We start from the raw sequence: 20,265 nt of genomic DNA on the forward strand, positions 1-20,265 counted from the left end.
TTTGTTCATCAAAAAACAGAAGGTGCGGTGTGGTTAGTTGTGCCATGGAGATCATAATACTAGGTATTCGGGTGTGCCTCCTTTGGGGGGTTGTTTTGCTACAATTTCGAGTTGGGATATAGTGAAGCTAACAAAGGCGATAACATTTGAGGAGGTCGGTAGTGTTTTGCTTAGTATCCACCGTTGAAGGCTCCCAGTGTTAATGGTTTGCTTGCAAAATTTTATCAGTCGCAATGTGATATTACGAACCTGAATATTTGTGAACAGGTTCGAAGGGTTTTTATAAGTGATGCGATTCCGGCTGACATTAGTCAAAAACCAAGAGGATAGTTTTACCTTTTATTTTGATATTTACAAAATAAACTACAACGGAACATAGGGAAGAAGCCGGGCGTTGAAAACTTGGAAATAATGGTTTCCGTGTCATGGACGTGTGGGACCTACTCCAATGCTGAATTCAGTAAGATTTCGCCACGTCAAGGAAAAAACAAAATTGCCTACTTCATTGATTCCTGCCTTCACCTGCAATGGCAGTTTCTTAACCGAATACCAACTGTTCATATGTGGCAACTGGCAACTCCAACGATCCTTTTTCTTTTCTTATCATTTCTCGGTACGGTTGACCACTTTGAATATATATATTTACAAATTTAATTTTACTCAAAATAAAAACAAAAAATTTATTTATGAATTTCATCCCTTTAATTTTTTAAAATTAAGCTTTAAATTATCAAAATATAATATCTTAGTTAAAAGTGATAATTTAATCTAATTTTAATAAACATCTAAATTTTGAATTGCTAATTTGCTGTTTATAAATTACTGAACTGTTTTACGATAAAATTCAATACTTTTATTTTATTGAATAAATTTCTTAATTTTGTAAGACAATTTTTGATAAATTAAATTGGGAGGATTAAAATTTTAATTTTTGTAAACTTGACCCATTCGCCAACACATCTACAAATGAAAAGTAAAAAAAGAACAAAAAATGGCGAAAATAAAAATATATTCTTCCATTTCATCTCTTCCCTTAGCTGCAATCTACAGTCTCTCTCCCACAGATCCGCTTTTGATAAATTAAAACCAACTTAAATTTTTTTAAAAATTGGGAAGAAAGCTACAGGTTAAATCAAAAACCAATTGAAAATTTGTTTTCTCATTGGAACTGAGTTTTTAGAATATGGAAACTACAAAGGCGTTGAAGGAGGAGGGAGGCGAGGGAGGACAGGAGAAAGAAGTGTTGTTGGATGGCAGCAACGGAAGCAGTAGCAGCGGCGACGCCAACACTAACGGGGCTCCTAAACATAGGCATACCCCTACAGCTAGCTATGGTGGGGATGAGAAGGGGATTTATGAAATTTTCGGATGGGTGTATCATATTGGAGTCAATTCGATCGGCCACGAGTATTGTCATCTTCGCTTCCTCTTTATAAAGGGCAAATACGTAATGATGTACAAAAGAGATCCTCACGAGAACCCCGGTATTGTACGTCTCGTCACTTTTCCTCTTCTTTTTTTTTTTTGGATTTATTGGAGCTTGCCATTATGTATATGCCTGCCATGTAATTTTTAAGTTATACTGATTTGTTCATTGTTTGGATTCTTGAGCTGTTGAAGGATATTGATTATTGACAATTAAAGAACTTATTTAGGTAGTCTTCCTTCTAGTTAGGGTGTTCCAGTGAATGGATTGACATTGAGATTGTTGAGTTTGGGGTCTAATTATTTGGTAAATCTCCAAACTTTGTTGAATTAGTAGGGTGAGGGAAAAGAAGGCTGCCTTAAGCTAATTTAGCATAAGCACGGTAAGGAAAAAGAAGGTTAAATGCATTGCTGTTGAGGAAGTATATAATCTTTATGAATCGTGCTCATCCTTTAAGAAGTTAGTATTTGTTTTCTCAGATAAGTAAACCTGGTTAAAATTTTAATATATAAGTTGAATGAGAAAGCATTTGCAACATTTTATCTGGAACTAATTTATTTGCTTCTAGGAGGTCACCATTAAGAAGAGAGTGCTATTTTTAGAAGGCTAGACTCTTTGGAGTTTGTGGAGAGCTGATTAAAGTTCGTTGATATGTGGCCTTTTAAGGGTTACATGATCTAAATAACATGGCTTCACTATTTTATTTTTAGAAGTATCAATTTCAGTTCTTTATAGAATTTAACTTGCCTTTAAATTGTTATGAAAAATGGTTCTAAATGACTCTTACTCAACTTGGGGCTTTGATAGTAGAACTGTCTTCTGTTACGAGAAAGTGACAACTCATGTAGGCATCCAATTACAAAGTTCAAATTCAAGGTTGTCTTCTTTGTAATCACATTTGAAAGGAGACCTTTATTTATTTACATTTGATTTGAAAGGAGACCTTTATTTATTTACTTATCATGATGGTATGCATGAAAAACCTTCAAATACAATATTATATGAGGAAATTGTTTTCAACTCTCTTGCTTGTTTTTTATTATCTCTTGCCAATGTGCTTGAAGAAGCAATTACTTAATTTACGTGGGTCAGACCATTCTTCCAATTTAATTGTTTATGAATTATTGGTTTCTGATATGTTATCTTGTCCAGAAACCTATTAGAAAGGGTGTCATAGGACCTACATTGATGGTGGAGGAGTTAGGACGGCGAAAAGTCAATGACGGGGTAAGTGTGTAGTAATCCTTGTTTGCTTAGTTCATTGATATTATTCACTATCATTTTTCTTTCAAAACTTGGCTCTTAGATAGGATATTGTGATTCTCATTCTTCTTTTTCCAGTTTTATTTTCCCACTTGCTCTTTCGGGTGGTTGGTTGTCTAATCTTTTTTTCATTGCTTCGTGATTTGCTTTTCGATTGGCTATTTTAATGTTTTTATGGTCAATCAATCTTCATGTCGGACTTGACAGTTTTCTTTTGTTAACTATTTGTAGGATCTATATGTTATACAGTTCTACAATCGATTGGATGAGTCGAAGAAAGGAGAAGTAAGTTTGTTTCAAACAATTGAACTGATAATGGTTGCTAGATTTTGGCTTTTATTGTGCTTGACATATGGCATTCTGTTGGTATGTATAATCTTTGAGTTTGTCGAGTTGTTGGAAATTGTAAGTTTACAAGTTATTATACAAATGGTTTGGGTGATAGCATGCTTGCCTTGGCTCATATTTTTAACCTCTCCCTTCAATTAATTTTGAAAGATGTCAAAAGATATTAAATCCTGTGGTTGGGATCAGTAACTGATTGAGAAGCTTTATAAGTATTTCCTCTTGCCTTGGCTCATATTTTCAACCTCTCCCTTCAATTAATTTTGAAAGATGTCAAAAGATATTAAATCCTGTGGTTGGGATCAGTAACTGATTGAGAAGCTTTATAAGTATTTCCTCTTGCCTAGCATGTAATATAAAAGGGAAGATGCAATTATTGACTAGAATATACCTGGTTGGCTTATGAGGACTACTGTTTCTACGGGCATCCTGGCGATATATTAACCTTATTGACTTGTCATTTAGCTTTTTGGCTGGCTTTATTTTTAGTTCTTTTTATAAGTGCAACTGAATCACTAGGACAGCTTGTCATTCCTGGTTAAAGCTGACTAGCTGAACCACTTTGTTCTTGTTCAACTTCAAACTGCCATTGAGTGCGACAATAATCCATCTTTGAACCAAGCTGTTTGGAAAGAGATAATGGATCCCCATTCTCCTACAGCAACTAGAAGGAAAACCTCTTGTACCTCTCTGAGAATATAATTTTCTCTTGAGTTTTGATTATATTGCTCCCATAAATGTGATCGTTTCAGTAATCACCATAACCATATTTTTTTCCCTTTAGAATTTTGTCTGCAAGTCCTTCATGTCTTATGGTGAGTCCATATTACATTTTGTTGGTTCCTCTGGTGATGTAACTTCTTGGCATAGGATAGGGGAATGGCAACTTTTACTTTGTCTCTACAGAAAATTAGCTCTTTAAGTTACTTTTCTTATTAATGGTTAGATAGTCTTGTGTGCTGAAGTGTCTAATGACTAACTTAGCATTTTTCTGCTTCAAGATTGCTTGTCCAACAGCTGGAGAAGCTCGAAAATGGATGGAAGCATTTGATCATGCCAAGCAACAGGTACAAGGAAGTCGGTTAAAATGATTTGATTCATATATGTGGTTGCTTTCTTAGAAGAGAAGAATTTATTTTCCTCATGATTTTTCTTATGCATTCACTTAACTTGCCACCTATTTTGACAGGCTGAATATGAGCTTTCAAGAGGAGGTAGTACCAGAAACAAATTAAACATGGAGGCTGAGTAAGCCATTTTTCCTTGACCATCTTACTGTAGTAGCCTTACTTGAGTTTGCTAATAATTAAAGACTGATTTTAGACAAAATTTATGGATCCTGACTGTATGGTGAAGATTTGGGGTGGGGGGGGGGAATTTCCATTAATAGATTCCAATTATAGGTTCAGAAGAGACTAATAATAGAATAAAATGCTGTATAACTACATAGTTCTTTGATGTTAACTTAAGCTGAGGCTAAAATTTTGGTTTTGGTATTTTGACTGGTGATTTATCAATATATATGTTTATTTTGACCATGTAGCTGAACTATAAGGTATAATAGCTAGTAGGCACCTGTAACAAAGTCAAATTGTTTTCTACTTTCTTCAACTGTTCTACATATTATACTTTGTTTTGCCTATATTCTATTTTGGAAGAAACATAAATTACTCTGCCTGTTTTCTTTTGAAGTATTGATTTGGATGGGCATCGACCACGAGTAAGGCGGTATGCACATGGATTAAAAAATCTTATAAGAATTGGAAAAGGTGAGTTGGTAGTGTTCATCATTATGGTTTTGGGCCATTGCATCTTTTGCATTAAAAAAGGATTCTGCTATGTCCACTTTGTTGTATAAAATGACCTCTTAGTGTATCATAGTCAGTATGCTTCCTCATGTAAATTATTATGGAAAACTATTTCAAGTGCAGTTTTATGTGCAGCTTTTAGATATTACCAATAAAATTACAGTCAGATCATGGTAAACTAATGCTTTATGCTTCAAACTTCAGTTAAAGAAAATGCTGCATCTCATATTCTCCATTCTACAAAGCATTATTTGGTTACTTTCTTGCTGGATTTTTCCAATCTTAAATTAAGGTGATAAAAGTTAAGTATGCATGTTAGTTCAGTCAGACAGTTCCAAAATAGTTGACTTTGGGATATTGACAATCAAGATAATGGATTCTTAAAATTGAAAACATGTTGGTGTTAGAAATTTCAGCCTTTTAGGTGTGCATTTTTGTCATGTGAAGCACAGAAATCCTTGAATAAATGTTCTGTAGAATATTTGTGATTTGGAGAGATTGAAAAAGAATTACTGCGTCATATCCATGCAAAAACCTGTGTGAGGAAGTGAGAAGTTTAATTTAGGAATTAGTTGATATGAAGGGCTTCTTTTTATTTATTTTAAAATTTTAATACTAGCTTTTTATGTTTCCAATATGTATGTTTTAATGATTTTTCTACTTAATATAATTATTTTATAGCGCCGAGTTAAATTTGTAGTTTTCTTTTATTTTGGCTGTCATAGGTCCAGAAATGCTTTTGAGGCAAACCTCAAACTTGGGTGGTAGTGGTACGTCAAATAGATACTTTGAAGGGGAGTTTGGAGATGCAATTGAAGCACATGAATGGAAATGTGTTCGTACAGTCAATGGTATGCTTACACATTTTTCTTTTGGTTAAAACAAAATGCATTAATCCAAAAAAAAAAATGTCAAGATATTGAAGTGTAAATAGTACCAATAGGATCAAACTTTTGGATTGGAGCAATGATCTATATAAAAGCACTGTAGACAATAATCCATACTGAACTGGAAAACCTGTAATGACGTATTTCTTATACTGTCACTGTCAATGTTTTACTGCAATTAAAATTTTCTGCTCCTTAAGATGTGGAGGATGAAAATTTTGACTCTGTAATTTACTTTGGGTCGCTCAATATGCTGAGAAAATGGTGGTGTCCTAATAGAGAAACAATTTTTGTATAACCATTTAATAGTTTGGTTTCTGCTTGGTTTCAGGTATTAGAATCTTCGAGGATGTGGCTGATTCTAAGGTACTTATGGGATCATACTTATTATTTCCTTTTTTATTTAGGACAAGTGTCGTGATAGGCTTTCCCACATACTTTTTGGAAGTTTGGAACTTTAACCTTACTCCATTCATGTTGAGAAAATATGTACAGGAACATTGATGATAAAGCAACTTTAATTATTAACTTAGCAGTTAAAACTTAACTCAGTGCCAAACATGCAGTTTACAGATATTGCTAATTGAAGTTGTAGAATTAAAATTTTTCAGTGCTTATGATTGTTGCTGCAGCTTTCTTTTGTGTTCAAATAATCATTGGTCGCTTGTTCTTATATTCCTAAACAATATCAAAATTTTACAATTACTCTTCATCAGATGAACGAGTCATTCTTTTCTTTAAATTATCTTTGAATATTTATAGCGTGGAAAAGGTGCCCTTGTAAAGGCTGTTGGTCTTGTAGATGCAAGCGCAGATACAGCTTTTGATGTAATCTTAAATTTGGAACGCCGTAAGAGATATGAGTAAGTTGTTCCTTCTATGTTCCTTGATTTTATATTCCCAGTATGCAAGTTTGGTTTCTCAACTAATGATCTTCACAGGTGGGATATGTTGACTGCTGACTTGGAGCTGATAGATTCTTATGATGGACACTATGATGTTGTCTATGGAACATATGATCCAAAATATCTTACTCGGTAAGTTTTGCAGAAGGGACTACTACTTTCTGAAGCACCATTTTCCCACAATGTGTAGTGCACATGTAGTAACCATATCAACTGTACTTTATCAAGCAAATCCAGAGTTTGTACATATGATTGATTTGATGTATCCTCAATTTTTTTCTTTTCCTCTAAAACAGATAGTGATAATTAAGATTTAAATGATATTTAGTTTTCTTTTTATAACAGTCAGTGGTAATTAGAGGTTGAACAATATTTCCTCATTTAATCATCAACTAATCAAATTCGCATGAATCTTGTCTCTTCTGTCATTGGCTTGCATTTATTTGTCATATTGCATGTTTTCTAGATGGCAATCCAAGAGAGATTTTGTCTTCACTAGGCAGTGGTTTCGAGGGCAAGATGGAGCATACAGTAAGAGATAATATGCTGATAATATTTTTAGTTTATTAACTTGCCTCCTTTTTGCTCACATATGATATATGCTTGTTTTGGCAGCAATTTTGCAACTTCCAGCTGCACATAAGAAGCGGCCTTCAAGATCTGGATACCGTCGTACATCAATTAGCCGTAAGAATCTGTGTTCTTAGTTCGAAAATTGTTTTCTATCTGAAGTGTGTATTGATCTCTATTGCTTGAATGCACGGTGCATCTAAAATAAGAGGAAATGCTATCTTTCTTATTTGCATCTCTACTTCCTCTAGATACTTAAAATTTTGAAGGGATTGATTGATCCATGTAAATGTGATTATTTTTGTATGTTCTATTGGTAGCTGCAAATGCTAGTTTTAGAGGTCTATTTCCTTTATGTGGCAATTCAACTGTTCATAAGGTAGTGCTAGGGGGAATTGGAGCACTATGAGATAAGCCTTTTATAGGTTTCATTAGTAAGCAGACCTCATGTTGCTTTATCTCTGTTCACAATATATATCTCTATGTTTGTTGATGGCAGCATCTACGTGGGAGGTTAGAAGTTTAAATTCCCCCATGGGTTCAAACACCACAAAATGTCTTGTAACACATATGTTGGAGATTCGTTCTTCTGGATGGCTTCGATGGAAGAAAAATAGCAGCTCGAAGTTTGAACAGACCATCCCATATGCTTTATTATCACAAGTGGCAGGTTTAGTTATCTGATCAAGTTCTTATCATCTGACTTATGATCTGATATTAACAAGTAATGACTCAGAGACATCTAGTTATGTTGTCTCAGGAATTCATATCTTCTCTCTCTATTAGACTGCCGGGCTTCAGATTTCTTATGCATTTTAGAGACGTGATCAGCTAAGACAACCTAACTACACTGATCTTCAAATACCCAACTATTTTTTCCTATCCCTAGGGCTTTCATGATCTGGCCATGATGGACTATCTTCAGTGGTAAAATCTATTGAACAGGATTGATGTTTGACTGAACCATTTTATAGGTTTATGATGAGTATATATTGCCAGACTTTCTAACAGTGTGGCCATAAAGGAATACCTTTCTTTCCTAACACTGCACGCAGATGTTGATTGCTGGCTACACCGAGAACATAAGTGACAATTTTTAAGAGTTACTGTAAAAATGCATCTAAATGCTGGGTCAAAACCTGCAGGATTTTGCCACAGATATCATTTATGCCTCTGCCACTGTATTGCAGTTATATTTCCTTCTAAATATGTTTCAGGGTTAAAGGAATATATTGGAGCAAATCCATCACTGAGTTTTGAATCTTCCGCCACGGTTGTCCAGTCAAAACTTTCTGATGTTTCAACTTCCAGCAGTGAGTTTGAGGATTTAGAAGTGCAGGATGAATTCTATGATGCAATTGCTGGTGATTCTACTTCATCTTCAGAAGATGAAGAGAGTGAGGATGATACAGAGAACAAGGTAATTCCATTTTGCCTCAATGAAAATCACAAGTGCCTCACCTTTCTCCCAAAGAAGAGTTAAAATTTGTTGTACTATTTGGTCTAACAGATATCTTAATTGTTTTCTTAAAAACCTCTGTCATTGATAGATTGCTCTCAACTTTATCATGAACAGAAAATTAAGCTGAAGAATGTATCATGGGCCATCTCAAGCTTAGCTTTGAAGCGAGCTTCAGGTTCTTTCTTTTCTTAAAATTTGTATTGCAAAAGATCAATTTGCTTTTACCTTTCATTCTTATTTGAAACGGAAAATTTTATGGAGGAAATCTGTCACTATTGACTTGCACTCTGTTTTCATTTTTGGTTGTCGGTAACAAATAATTATAGCTTATAGCTTAAACAATGTCTTATCCTTAATACATTTGTGAGTTATTACCTTATGCTAAGTATAAGATCACTGCGTATGCAGCTCCTGATGTAAATAAGGAATTGGATCCTACTGTACCTCCTGTCCATGTTGATGCAAGCCAATTCAGTGGTTCCCTCCATAAAGGAAGGGATGAGACTGACTCAAATTGTTGGACTTGTCCTAGTGGTACAGGATTTATGATAAGAGGAAAGACTTACTTAAAAGATAATGCCAAAGTGAGTGTTTCTTTTCTTCTAAATCATTTTACATCCATTTGCCTTGTTTTACTTGTTTTGGGTGCATTCATCTATTTATTTTATATAATCAAAGTATGAATATATATGGATTGCTAGAGTTTGATCCTTGGTCATTGGAACTAAGAGTCCAACAATCTACGAACAAACCATATGCTTGTTGGCAAAAGATTGAAGCTTAATTTTCTAGTATATTATTATGGCAAATGAGATGGACATTGGAATGACAGTCAGTGTCTGCTTGACTGAAGTGCTACACATTCTGTCTGTTCTCCTGAGTTGATAAGTTTGCTTTGTTTGCCAGTTGTCATTAATTCTGTTTATGATGGGTCACCAGTGTGATTTAGTTTCCTTTAAATTTTGAACTGAAATTGGCTTTACATGTGTATGTGCTAGTGGTATTTGCTGTCTCACTGTTGTAGTCTTTGTTTGGTGTAAAATTTGAGACCCTCTGATTTAGTTCAGTCGTTTCACGTGCTTTGTTTGAACTATTATCACATTTTGATTCGTTTCTTAATTTTAGCTTTCTTATTGTATGAGTTCTTTGATTGCTTTGAAACTGTTGTTATCTTGGCATAATGAATTCTTTGTGAAATAATGTGCAACTTTAAATGCAAATAAGAAATTATGGCTTTTCTTATGATGGAAAAAAAAAATCTTTTTGTCTCACATCTGACAGAGGGACAGTCCTTCTGCTTTGGTTTTAGTATATATGTGATATTGGCCTATCATTCCTTGTTCCGGCTGAGATACTGGTTATTCTGTTGAGAATCAATTAATGGTGTAAACCTTTTTCACAGATAATGGGTTCAGATCCCCTTCTCAAACTAATAGCTGTTGACTGGTTCAAAGTTGATACAGCCACAGATAAAATTGCATTGCATCCAAGGTCTCTAGTTCAGGTATTATATTAGGGTTTGTATTTTGCTTCCCTTTCTTTGCAACTGTGTTTTAACATTGTGTGAAATTGATTCCCTTTTAGCAATTTTGCTGCATTTGTGATTTTTGGTTTTTATTTTTTCATTTACTTTGACTCATTGTGCACAAAAGCCTTACTACTACAATTCAGTGTTATCCTTCTAGATCTTTCATTTTACATTCTCAAAATTTAATGGTAAAATGTATAAAAGTAAACAGTAGCTTTCTGTATTCATAATTTTTACTGCTATGGGTTAGCTATTCCTATGCTAAAGGAATACTTTTTATTCTGAGCAAAATTGTATATATTTTGTAGGTTTTTCTTATAGGATACATTTAGCCTTACTTCTGTAGATAATTAAATAAATGGACCAGCATTCATCTAGCAGAAAGTCGTATTTAGTATGCTTGTTACTATTTATTACGTTTACTTTGACAGTTCTAAGTGGGGCTGTGATATAGTTAAACTGAGCATGAATAGTGGTAAGCTTGAGCTTGATTTGGAACTTGTGGCTCGATACTCGGTTTTATCAAGTATCATTTGCTAAGCTCGAGCTCAGCTCGAGATAAATTTGAACTATTTGAGCCTGACTTGGTTAGGCTTGTTTACTAAATTTCCATACTCAAGCTTGAATTAACCTTTTGCCTTGAAAGAACATTATAATTAAATCTAAGATCATACAATTTTTGAAAAAAAAAAAAAAGAAAAGAAAAAGGAACTAGATAAAAAGCATTCCATTTGAAAAGCATTACAAAGAATAATATAGATGATAGTTTAATTTCAGTGAATGTAATTGGCAGGTCTTTTTATTATTGGGATTGGTTTAAACTAGTCCCAATTTAGTCCCTATACTAGTAAAGGGAACCAAATCAGTTCAGATTTTAACAGAGTCAATATTTACTGTTTAAAATTTTTAACTTTATTTGATTTTTTTACTAGTACAAGGATTAAATTGATAATTTAATAGAAGAGGGATTGATTTAAACCAGTACTTATAATAGAGGGACCTGACAAGTATTCTCATCATTTAATTTCTAAGAATTCCAATCACAAGCATACCCGTCCCTTATCATAAAAAGTAACAAAAATAATAGATAATAACATTTTTTTTCTGGATTCCTTTAAAAAAAAAAGGGTGGAATTAAAAATGACTGAATGAAAATAAAAATACCAGAGAAATATTTAAAACCTTACTTTTAGATGAAGTTTGCTGACTGAAGTTAAGGAATAAAGATTAAGGAGGTTGGCTGATGTTGTGTCTTTGACTCTTTTTGGGCTAGGCATGGATATGTGGGAGCTTGAGAAAGTAGATCGGATGAAATGAAACCATTCTTAGTTTCTTCTGTTAATAATTTTGTCTAAAAATAATAAGCGAAGGCCTTTCCCACTTCAATGGTTTCACTAACCCAATCTTTTCCAGATCATATATTTATTGTCATATCTTTTCTTGTACACCCAGTCTGCCTTTGTAGCATCCTCATCCTAGCTGGACTCATTTTTATGTATTATGAGACTTAGGTAAGTAACTATCAAAATGCCAGGTCGATTTGCAGTTGTTTAAGATTTTTGCTTCAGTTTGGAGATTTTCTATTTTGAGAATTATTGAACTGACTGTTTATACTTGCATTATATCCATCAGCAAATAGTTTGCTACTCCAAGCAGTTAGAGACTATAAATTTGTTTTGGAACTGTCAAACTACCTATTCTTGCATCTTTGTATTCTAGTGTATTGGAGCATCTCTGTTTTACAGATAAATAACACCTTTGTAATACTATCTATCACACGGGACAGAAAAATTTCCTTTCCTGATATAACAAGCTAATTTTGCAAATATTTGAGCTATCATATGTGGTTTTGTATGATTGAAAGACAGCTTTTTGATGTTAACCTTACTGCTCTTTTTCATTTTCAGTCAGATGCTGGAAAAAAGCTTCCATTTATCCTTGTGATTAATCTCGAGGTATGCATTCCAACCTCTTTTACTGGTGCATGCTCTTGAACGAACTACCTGTCATATACTGGGATTTTTTATTGAACTCTTTCCTTCGGTGGCATTCCATGTTAAAAGACTACTACTGCAGAAAACTAATCGTTAAATGCTTGGGACATATAATTTTGGCATTCTGACCTTTAAGTCTCTGCCCTATTGTAGGATCATTATTGGTGATAATGCTTAGGCCATAGTTTCAGAAAAGAATATGATGAGTTCATTTAGAGAAATGCTGATCCATAAATAGGCATGTTTGTACATAGTGAATGATATGAAGGCTAAAGTAGAAAATTTTGAACAATTTTTATTGTTGTAAATGGTCAACTAAGATCACTCTCTGGCCTTTATATTCACTTCTAATTTCCATTTTCTCCAAGGAATGTGGACTCTGGAGGATGAAAATGGGAAGAATTGTAGCATGCGAAGAATTTTAATTGAATTCTTTTTTCGGTTGCCACTAGTTTGATTTTGGTCTTTCAAAGAGGATATTATATGCTTTGCTGTCTCTCTTTCAGGTCCCTGCAAAACCAAACTATAGTTTGGTCCTTTACTATGCTGCTGAAAGGCCTGTGAATAAAAATTCTTTATTGGGAAGATTTGTGGATGGAACAGATATGTTTCGTGATGCCAGATTTAAACTGATACCAAGCATTGTTGAGGTATAAAATGCTATATTGTAGACATCTCTAGTGCACTTATTTATTTTATTGTAATGCTATTGAAAGGCTTATTTATTTGCTCTCATATGCACAGGGCTATTGGATGGTCAAGCGTGCGGTTGGAACAAAAGCTTGCCTACTTGGGAAAGCTGTTACCTGCAAGTATTTCAGACAAGACAACTTTCTTGAGGTAATGCAACCCCAGTTTTGCTAATTTGCTTGCCTCAATAGGCATGCTAGTGATATATGCATCTAATTTTATTTTTAGGTATGAAGTTAATGCACTTCATCTAAAAACTACAAATAACATGAAAAACATGAATCAATTGCATGGGATCAAGCGGGAACTTTGGAATCTACATTTTGTTTTAGGTATGAAGTTGATGTACTTCATCCTGAAACTACAGATAATATGAAAAACATATATTGTGTTCATAACATGAATTAACTAACTGCATGATATCAAGTGGAAACTTTGGAATCTCATATCTTCTGCCTTATACTGGTAGACGAAATCTGCAGATGTTCTTATAATCTTAAAGTGTAGGTTGTATCGGGAGCCAAAATTATTTCGATTTGTCTATAAATCTAAGAAGTTCTACTGCAGAGATATATACTGCGATTATCTCTATTTCTATATTGAGAATTAATGCCTACCTGGTATCAAAGTCGTTAGATGAGGATGTTCTGATCTTGATGATACTGTTGCTGAATCTATTCTTATGCAGATTGACGTGGATATTGGGTCATCATCTGTAGCAAGAAGTGTTATTGGCCTTGTCCTTGGATACGTCACAAGCTTAGTAGTAGATCTTGCAATATTAATAGAGGTCTGTGTTTTTCTGCTGTTGATTTTCGAGCTATTGTCTTCTGAGGCAGCCTGTTTTTTTTTTTTTTGGCCTAGACTGGAGCTTTATTAATGGTTGGGATGTTTTATGGTTAATTCTCATGCAATGTCAAGTGAATGTTGTGCATTTGCTGTTTGAATCATCTTTGAAACTTTGGGGCATGCTTTAGAACTATGTACTGAAAAATTCTGTTATTGTTAAAAACAGGCTATTTCAATTATATTTTTCACAAGAAATTACATAAATATTTATAGACATAGTGAGCCTAACTTAGGAAACTTTACACTAGGAAACATACTAATTCTAGGGATGCTGTACCTAAAAAACAGCCTTAAAGTTAGGGATAAAATATTTACAGAATCCTATTTGATACACTCAAATATTCCTTAATTAGGAAACTGAAATCTGACACTCCCCCTCAAGCTGGGAAGTGGATATCATCCATTCTCAGTTTGCTTACTAATTTCTAAAACAACTTCCCAGACAATCCTTTGGTAAGTATGTCTGCTAGTTGACCATCAGTGGACACAAATGGAGTGCAAATTAAGCCACTGTCCAGTTTTTCCTTTATAAAATGTCTGTCAACCTCAACGTGCTTCGTTCGATCATGTTGAATTGGATTATGTGCAATATTGATAGCAGACTTATTATCGCAATACAACTTCATTGGACCTTCCCACTCGATCTTCAAATCTTCCAAAATAATTTTTAGCCATAACAACTCACAAACTCCAAGAGCCATCGCCCTAAATTCAGCTTCTGCACTAGATCTAGCCACAACATTTTGTTTTTTACTCCTCCAAGTCACAAGGTTGCCTCGTAGGAAAGTACAATAGCCTGAGGTTGATCTTCTATCAACATAGATCCTGCATAATCTGCATCAGTATAGGCTTCAAGGGTTAAATTCTGCCCCTTTTTAAATAGGATTCCTTTGTCTGGTGTGCCCTTTAAGTACTGTAGAATCTGATATACGGCTCTAAGATGTGATTCTTTGGGATTGTGCATAAACTGACTTACAACACCTACTGCATAGGCAATATCTGGTCTGGTATGAGACAAGTAAATGAGCTTCCCCACAAGTCTTTGATATGACCTTTTATCAACTGCTGCATCTTCTAGCGCATTTCCAAGTCTGTGGTTCACCTCTATGGGTGTCTCTGCTAGTTTACAGCCCAACTTGCCCGTCTCTGTCAACAAATCAACTATGTATTTTTGCTGATATATGAATATTCCTTCCCGAGACTGTGCCACTTCAATACCAAGGAAATATTTTAACTTACCGAGCTCTTTGACTTCAAATTCTTTTACTAGGCATTTCTTTAAATTCTCCATTCCTTCTAGATCATCACCAGTCACTATAATGTCATCAACATAGACTAATAAAGCAGTCACTCCCCCTGAAGATGAGTGTTTTACAAATAGAGTGTGATCTCCTTGACTCTGTTTATACCCCAACTTGGGCATTACTTTGGTAAATCTTCCAAACCAAGCCCTCGGGGACTGTTTTAGTCCGTACAAAGCCTTTTTTAGTCTGCAAACTACCTTTCCTGTATTTGGACCGAATCCTAGAGGAACATCCATATAGACTTCCTCCTCAAGATCACCGTGTAAAAAGGCATTTTTAATGTCAAATTGCTGTAATTTCCAGCCTCGGTTGGCAGCTAGTGACAACAACACTCTTATAGTGTTCATCTTTGCTACAGGGGCAAATGTCTCAAGGTAGTCTATTCCATACATTTGAGTGTACCCTTTAGCAACCAATCTTTCTTTGTACCTCTCCAAAGAACCATCTGACTTATATTTCACTGTGTACACCTAGCGACATCCCACTGGTTTCTTTCCTCTCGGTAATTGCACTAAGTCCCATGTCTTATTTTTTTCAAGAGCTTCAACTTTCATGGCATTTTTCCAATTCTCATCTTCTAATGCCTCGGATACAGTTTTGGGAATGGAGATAGAATTTAGGCTGGTAAGAAAGGTTTTGTGGTTATAGGACAAGTTTTTGTAAGACATGAATAGGTACAAGGGATGTTTTGTACAGGTTCTAGTCCCCTTTCTAATAGCAATGGGAAAATCATCTAAATTTACAGTATTAGAATTCAAAGTAGGTTCAGCAATTACCTCAGGTCGTATAGGAGAAGAAGATGATTGAACTTGCACCGGTGCCTTCTTCCTTGAGTAAACCAGTAAAGGACGAGTAGTGTCCTGAATTCCTCTTGGTGATTTGGGTGTATTAGGCTCTGTTTCAGGTTATTGTTTCAAGTCGGGCAGGTTGGTTAGTAGGCAAGGATTGAGTGGGAGTGTTTTGCTGCTGGACAGGAGCTGGAATGTGGGTGTTTTGTTGCTGGACAGGAGCTGGAATGTCAAGAAGAAAGAATTCTGTCCTTATCTTCTGTGAATAAGATCTCCCCCTGAAGATAAGGACGAGTAAAGAAATTCTCTTGTTCTGTAAATGTAACATCTGCTGTTACAAAAAAAATTTTTGTGGCTGGATGATAGCATTTGTACCCCTTTTGAGTGGAAGAATAACCAAGAAAGACACACTTGATAGCTCGTGGATCAAATTTTCCTCTATTTTGAGAATGAACATGTACAAAAGCAACACAGCCAAATATTTTGGGAGTAAGGTTACTTGAAGTATTGAAATCAGGAAAGAATTTTGCTAGAACTTGCATAGGACTTTGAGATTCAAGGACTTTTGTAGGCAATCTATTTATCAAATGAGTAGCAGTTAAAACAGCCTCCCCCAATATTGTTTAGGGACATTTTTTTGGAACAAAAGGGCTCTTGTAATAGCTAAAATATGACCATTCTTTCTTTCGGCAACACCATTTTGTTGGGGTGTACTAACACAAGATGACTCATGTATAATGCCTCTTTCCTGGAAATATGTTGAGAGAAATTAATTGAAATAATCCTTGGCATTGTCTGACCTAAACCTTTTTATTTCAGCTCCAAATTGTGTTTTGATCATGTTGTAAAAGGTTGGAAAGACAGACCTTACATCAGATTTTTGTTTTAAAAGAAATATCCAAGACACGAATACAATCATCAATAAAGGATACAAACCACCGAGCCCCAGCAATATTTGAAATAGTGGATGGCCCCCAAACATCACTATGAATAAGAGTAAAAGGAGTGAAGGTTCTTTTATTGCTTACTGGAAAAGAGGTACGTTTATGTTTTGCAAGTTCACAGATATCACAATGAAATTTTTCAACAGCCAATCCTTTGAACAATGAAGGAAACATAATTTTAAGGACTCTAAACGATGGATGACCAAGGCAAAGGTGATAGAGCTAAATTTGGTCTTTATTGATTTTAATAGATTCGGATATGAAAGATGAATGTGAGGAATTCAGAGCACTAACTTCTCCATTGGATTCTTCAAGATAGTATAGGCCATTTACTTCCTTAGCATGTCCAATCATCCTCCTCGTATTCTGTTCCTGAAAAAGAAATCGATTGTGATAGAAAACCACTTTACAATTAGAGTCTTTGGTAATTCTTTGAATGGATAAAAGATTGGTAAATAGTTTTGGAACATGAAGGACATTTTTAAGAGTAAGGGTTTTGTTTATAACAATATCACCCTGACCAGCCACTGTGATCACAGAACCATCGGCTACTGTTATTTTTCTACTACTAGGGCAAGGTGTATATGAAACAAATTTTTGTGAGGAGTGGGTCATGTGGTCCGTAGCTCTTGAGTCAATGACCCAAGAACTTTTGTGACTGTATCTGAGACTTTAGAATCTTGAGAAGAGGATATACCTGAAAAAGCCAGACTACAAGTACCTGTTGAAGAAGTTTTTTCCAATGATCCCAGCAAATTTTTTAACTTCTCAATTTCTTCTTTATTGAATCCAACAGGTGATTCCTGAGAATTATTTTTTCCATCCAGCTGTCTTGCTGTATATGCTTGGTTGTCCACCTTTTTTTGAAAAATTTTTATTTGTTGTTTGTGGCTTCCCATGGAGTTCCCAGCATCTTTCTTTAGTGTGACGGGCCTTTTTACAGTAGGTGCACCATACGGAATCCCTGTTAATAGGCTTTGTACGTTCTGTCTGTCTATTATCTTCACTATTTGGCTGCTCCAGGCCAAATCTCCTCTCACTTACAGCTTTTGTAACCAAGGCTGAACTATCCACTTGACTGTTCTCAACCATAACTCCTCTTTTTCCTTCCTCAGCACGAACAATTGCAATTGTCTCATTTAGTGATGGTAGTTCCTCTTTTCCAAGTACTTGAACTCTTACCGCATCAAACTCAACATTTAGTCCAGCAAGAAAATCATAAATTCGATTCTTTTCAACGAACCTTTTCAGGAGTGCTGCATCTTCACTGCACTTCATCTGAATGCACTGGTAATGATCCATCTCTTGCCATAAACTTTGCAACAGATTGGAATACTCCGTGATTGATCAACTTCCTTGCTTGGTAGATGAAATCTTGGTCTTGATTTCATAGATTTGAGCAGCATCTCGAACTTTAGAATAAGTCTGTTTCACAGCTTCCCATATTTCTTTGGATGTGTTAAGAAACATGCATGTATCACTGATTTCTGGCATCATAGAGTTCCATAACCAAGACATTACCATAAAGTCTTGTTCATCCCAAGCATCAAACTTAGGATCTCCTTCTTTAGGTCCAGTTCCGAGTAAGTGGCTCAGTTTTCCTCTTCCCTTTAAGAACGTACGAACCAGTTGAGACCACTTCAGGTAATTTTTCCCATTTAGCCTGTAGGCTACTTGGATGTTCTGAAACTCACTTGTTGGGTTTGAGTTGTTCACAGAAACTTCTGAGACATCCCCAGTGTTACTGATCTTGACAGTTTCAGTCATGTTTCGTTTGAACAAATTTTACAGGCTTGAGGACTGGTTGGAATCAGGAAAAAAAATCGCCAGACAAAGAAAAAAAATCCCAAAAATCGGGCTAAAAAAACTCTGATACCATGTTAAAAACAGGCTATTTCAATTATATTTTTTACAAGAAATTACATAAATATTTATAGACATAGTGAGCCTAACTTAGGAAACTTTACACTAGGAAACATACTAATTCTAGGGATGCTGTACCTAAAAAACAGCCTTAAAGTTAGGGATAAAATATTTACAGAATACTATTCGATACACTCAAATATTCCTTAATTAGGAAACTGAAATCTGACAGTTATCAAAGGGAAACTTTTGCAATTTGTTTTGAGAACAAAATCAGAAAACAAACAGCAACTCTAGCAGCACTTTTCCTTTTGTACTTTTTGCTTGTCTAACTCAAGATTGTCGGAGTTAAGCATATTTTCTCTGGGTTGTCTGGTTTTTTGTATTGCAGCATATCTGTTGCTTTTCTTTGCTACAAGTTTTAAAATGCCCAAACTATTTTTCCCCGTTGGTCTCTTTTTGCAGCTGCAACATGCATGAAATAAACAATTTTAGTACATATTGTTTTAGTTAGAAGCAAACTCTCAAAGTTTTGGCTGCTAATTAGAAATATGAATGGGTTTTGGAAATCCCTATTCTCACTATTGACAAAATTTCGACATTTTCCTTCTGTCAACCACTTATTCTTTAAGCAATATCCTCTGTTGGCATTTTGAAACTGTACCATGTTTTATTCACAATGATGAAAGTGTTTCTAAAGTGCTGTGTAAGATCAAATTGTTCCTAGATTTTAGGTTTAAAGTTACACGTCTGAAGCACATGTATTGACACTTGCTCCTTCTGCAGGCAAAGGAAGAGGCAGAATTGCCAGAGTACATATTGGGCACTGTCCGACTGAACCGAGTGAAGCCTGAATCTGCTGTACCACTGAACGCTTGAAGTTAACCACTGTGGCTAAGCCGGTCCTTAACCATCTTGTACTGGTTGGTATGAATATGAGTAGGCTCCAAGTTTAAAAGTTTTATTTGATAATAGTATTAAATGATGGATGAGTTAGGTTGGATTTGCACCCAGTTTTTCAATTGTTTCAGTTTACGATTTGAGAAGACTAGCGTTGGGTTCATAGTTGATCTTCGAATTGGGGGTTGATCTTGTGCTGAATATAATTGCCTCTTTATATGCTTGGTACAAGATCATATAGGTTGAAGAACCAAATGGCCTCTTTATATACTTGGTACCTGATCATCTTATAGATGGAAGAAACAAATGGTGTACTTTGTACTTAAATTTTTACCACAGAATTTGGGTCATATTCGATCCGTCACTTGGGACTTGTTTTGATGGATAGTCTGTTTTAATGAATTCCTTTTTTCCATAAAGAATTTGTCGAGTTTTCTCTGCATCTTTCCATTTAATTTCATTGTTTAGGTTCTTTAGTTACTAACACTCATGCTTTCTCCTGCCTTATTACCCTTTCCTTTTTTTTTTTTTTTGGAACGACAAAGAGTTATCCTTTTTCTCATCGAGTTGTAATATATATATATATTATAGATAGATTAATATTTGGGTATAACTAAATCAACAGCCTCTAAACTTTGTTTAAAATTATGTTTCAATTGCTTGACTTTAAATAGTTACCTAATAGTCACTAATCTTAATTTTTGTTAAGAAATGACATGACATGTTAATAAAAAGACTG

The 20,265-nt window shown here is 34.9% G+C and overlaps 1 protein-coding gene across 3 annotated transcripts; it reads left to right on the forward strand.

The window, feature by feature from the left end:
• Positions 1-845: 845 nt before the first annotated feature.
• On the forward strand, positions 846-19,945 carry LOC107900492 (protein ENHANCED DISEASE RESISTANCE 2). Of its 3 annotated transcripts, none has more exons than XM_041117196.1 (22): positions 846-1,489; positions 2,579-2,653; positions 2,921-2,974; positions 4,036-4,101; positions 4,224-4,282; positions 4,727-4,803; positions 5,568-5,693; positions 6,061-6,095; positions 6,492-6,592; positions 6,671-6,766; positions 7,101-7,165; positions 7,250-7,321; positions 7,704-7,874; positions 8,422-8,624; positions 8,781-8,841; positions 9,075-9,250; positions 10,069-10,170; positions 12,102-12,149; positions 12,695-12,838; positions 12,933-13,028; positions 13,567-13,668; positions 19,413-19,945. In XM_041117196.1, exons 1-22 carry the CDS (start codon positions 1,184-1,186, stop codon positions 19,503-19,505), a joined length of 2,328 nt encoding a protein of 775 aa, XP_040973130.1. In that variant the 5' UTR covers positions 846-1,183; the 3' UTR covers positions 19,506-19,945. The 3 variants fall into 3 exon arrangements, with proteins under 3 accessions (XP_040973130.1, XP_040973131.1, XP_040973132.1); XM_041117198.1 differs by having other exon boundaries at positions 1,328-1,484; XM_041117197.1 differs by lacking the exon at positions 7,704-7,874.
• The last annotated feature ends 320 nt before the right edge of the window (positions 19,946-20,265 follow it).

This window comes from Gossypium hirsutum, chromosome A07 (genome assembly GCF_007990345.1).
Source record: "Gossypium hirsutum isolate 1008001.06 chromosome A07, Gossypium_hirsutum_v2.1, whole genome shotgun sequence".
NCBI lineage: Eukaryota > Viridiplantae > Streptophyta > Magnoliopsida > Malvales > Malvaceae > Gossypium > Gossypium hirsutum.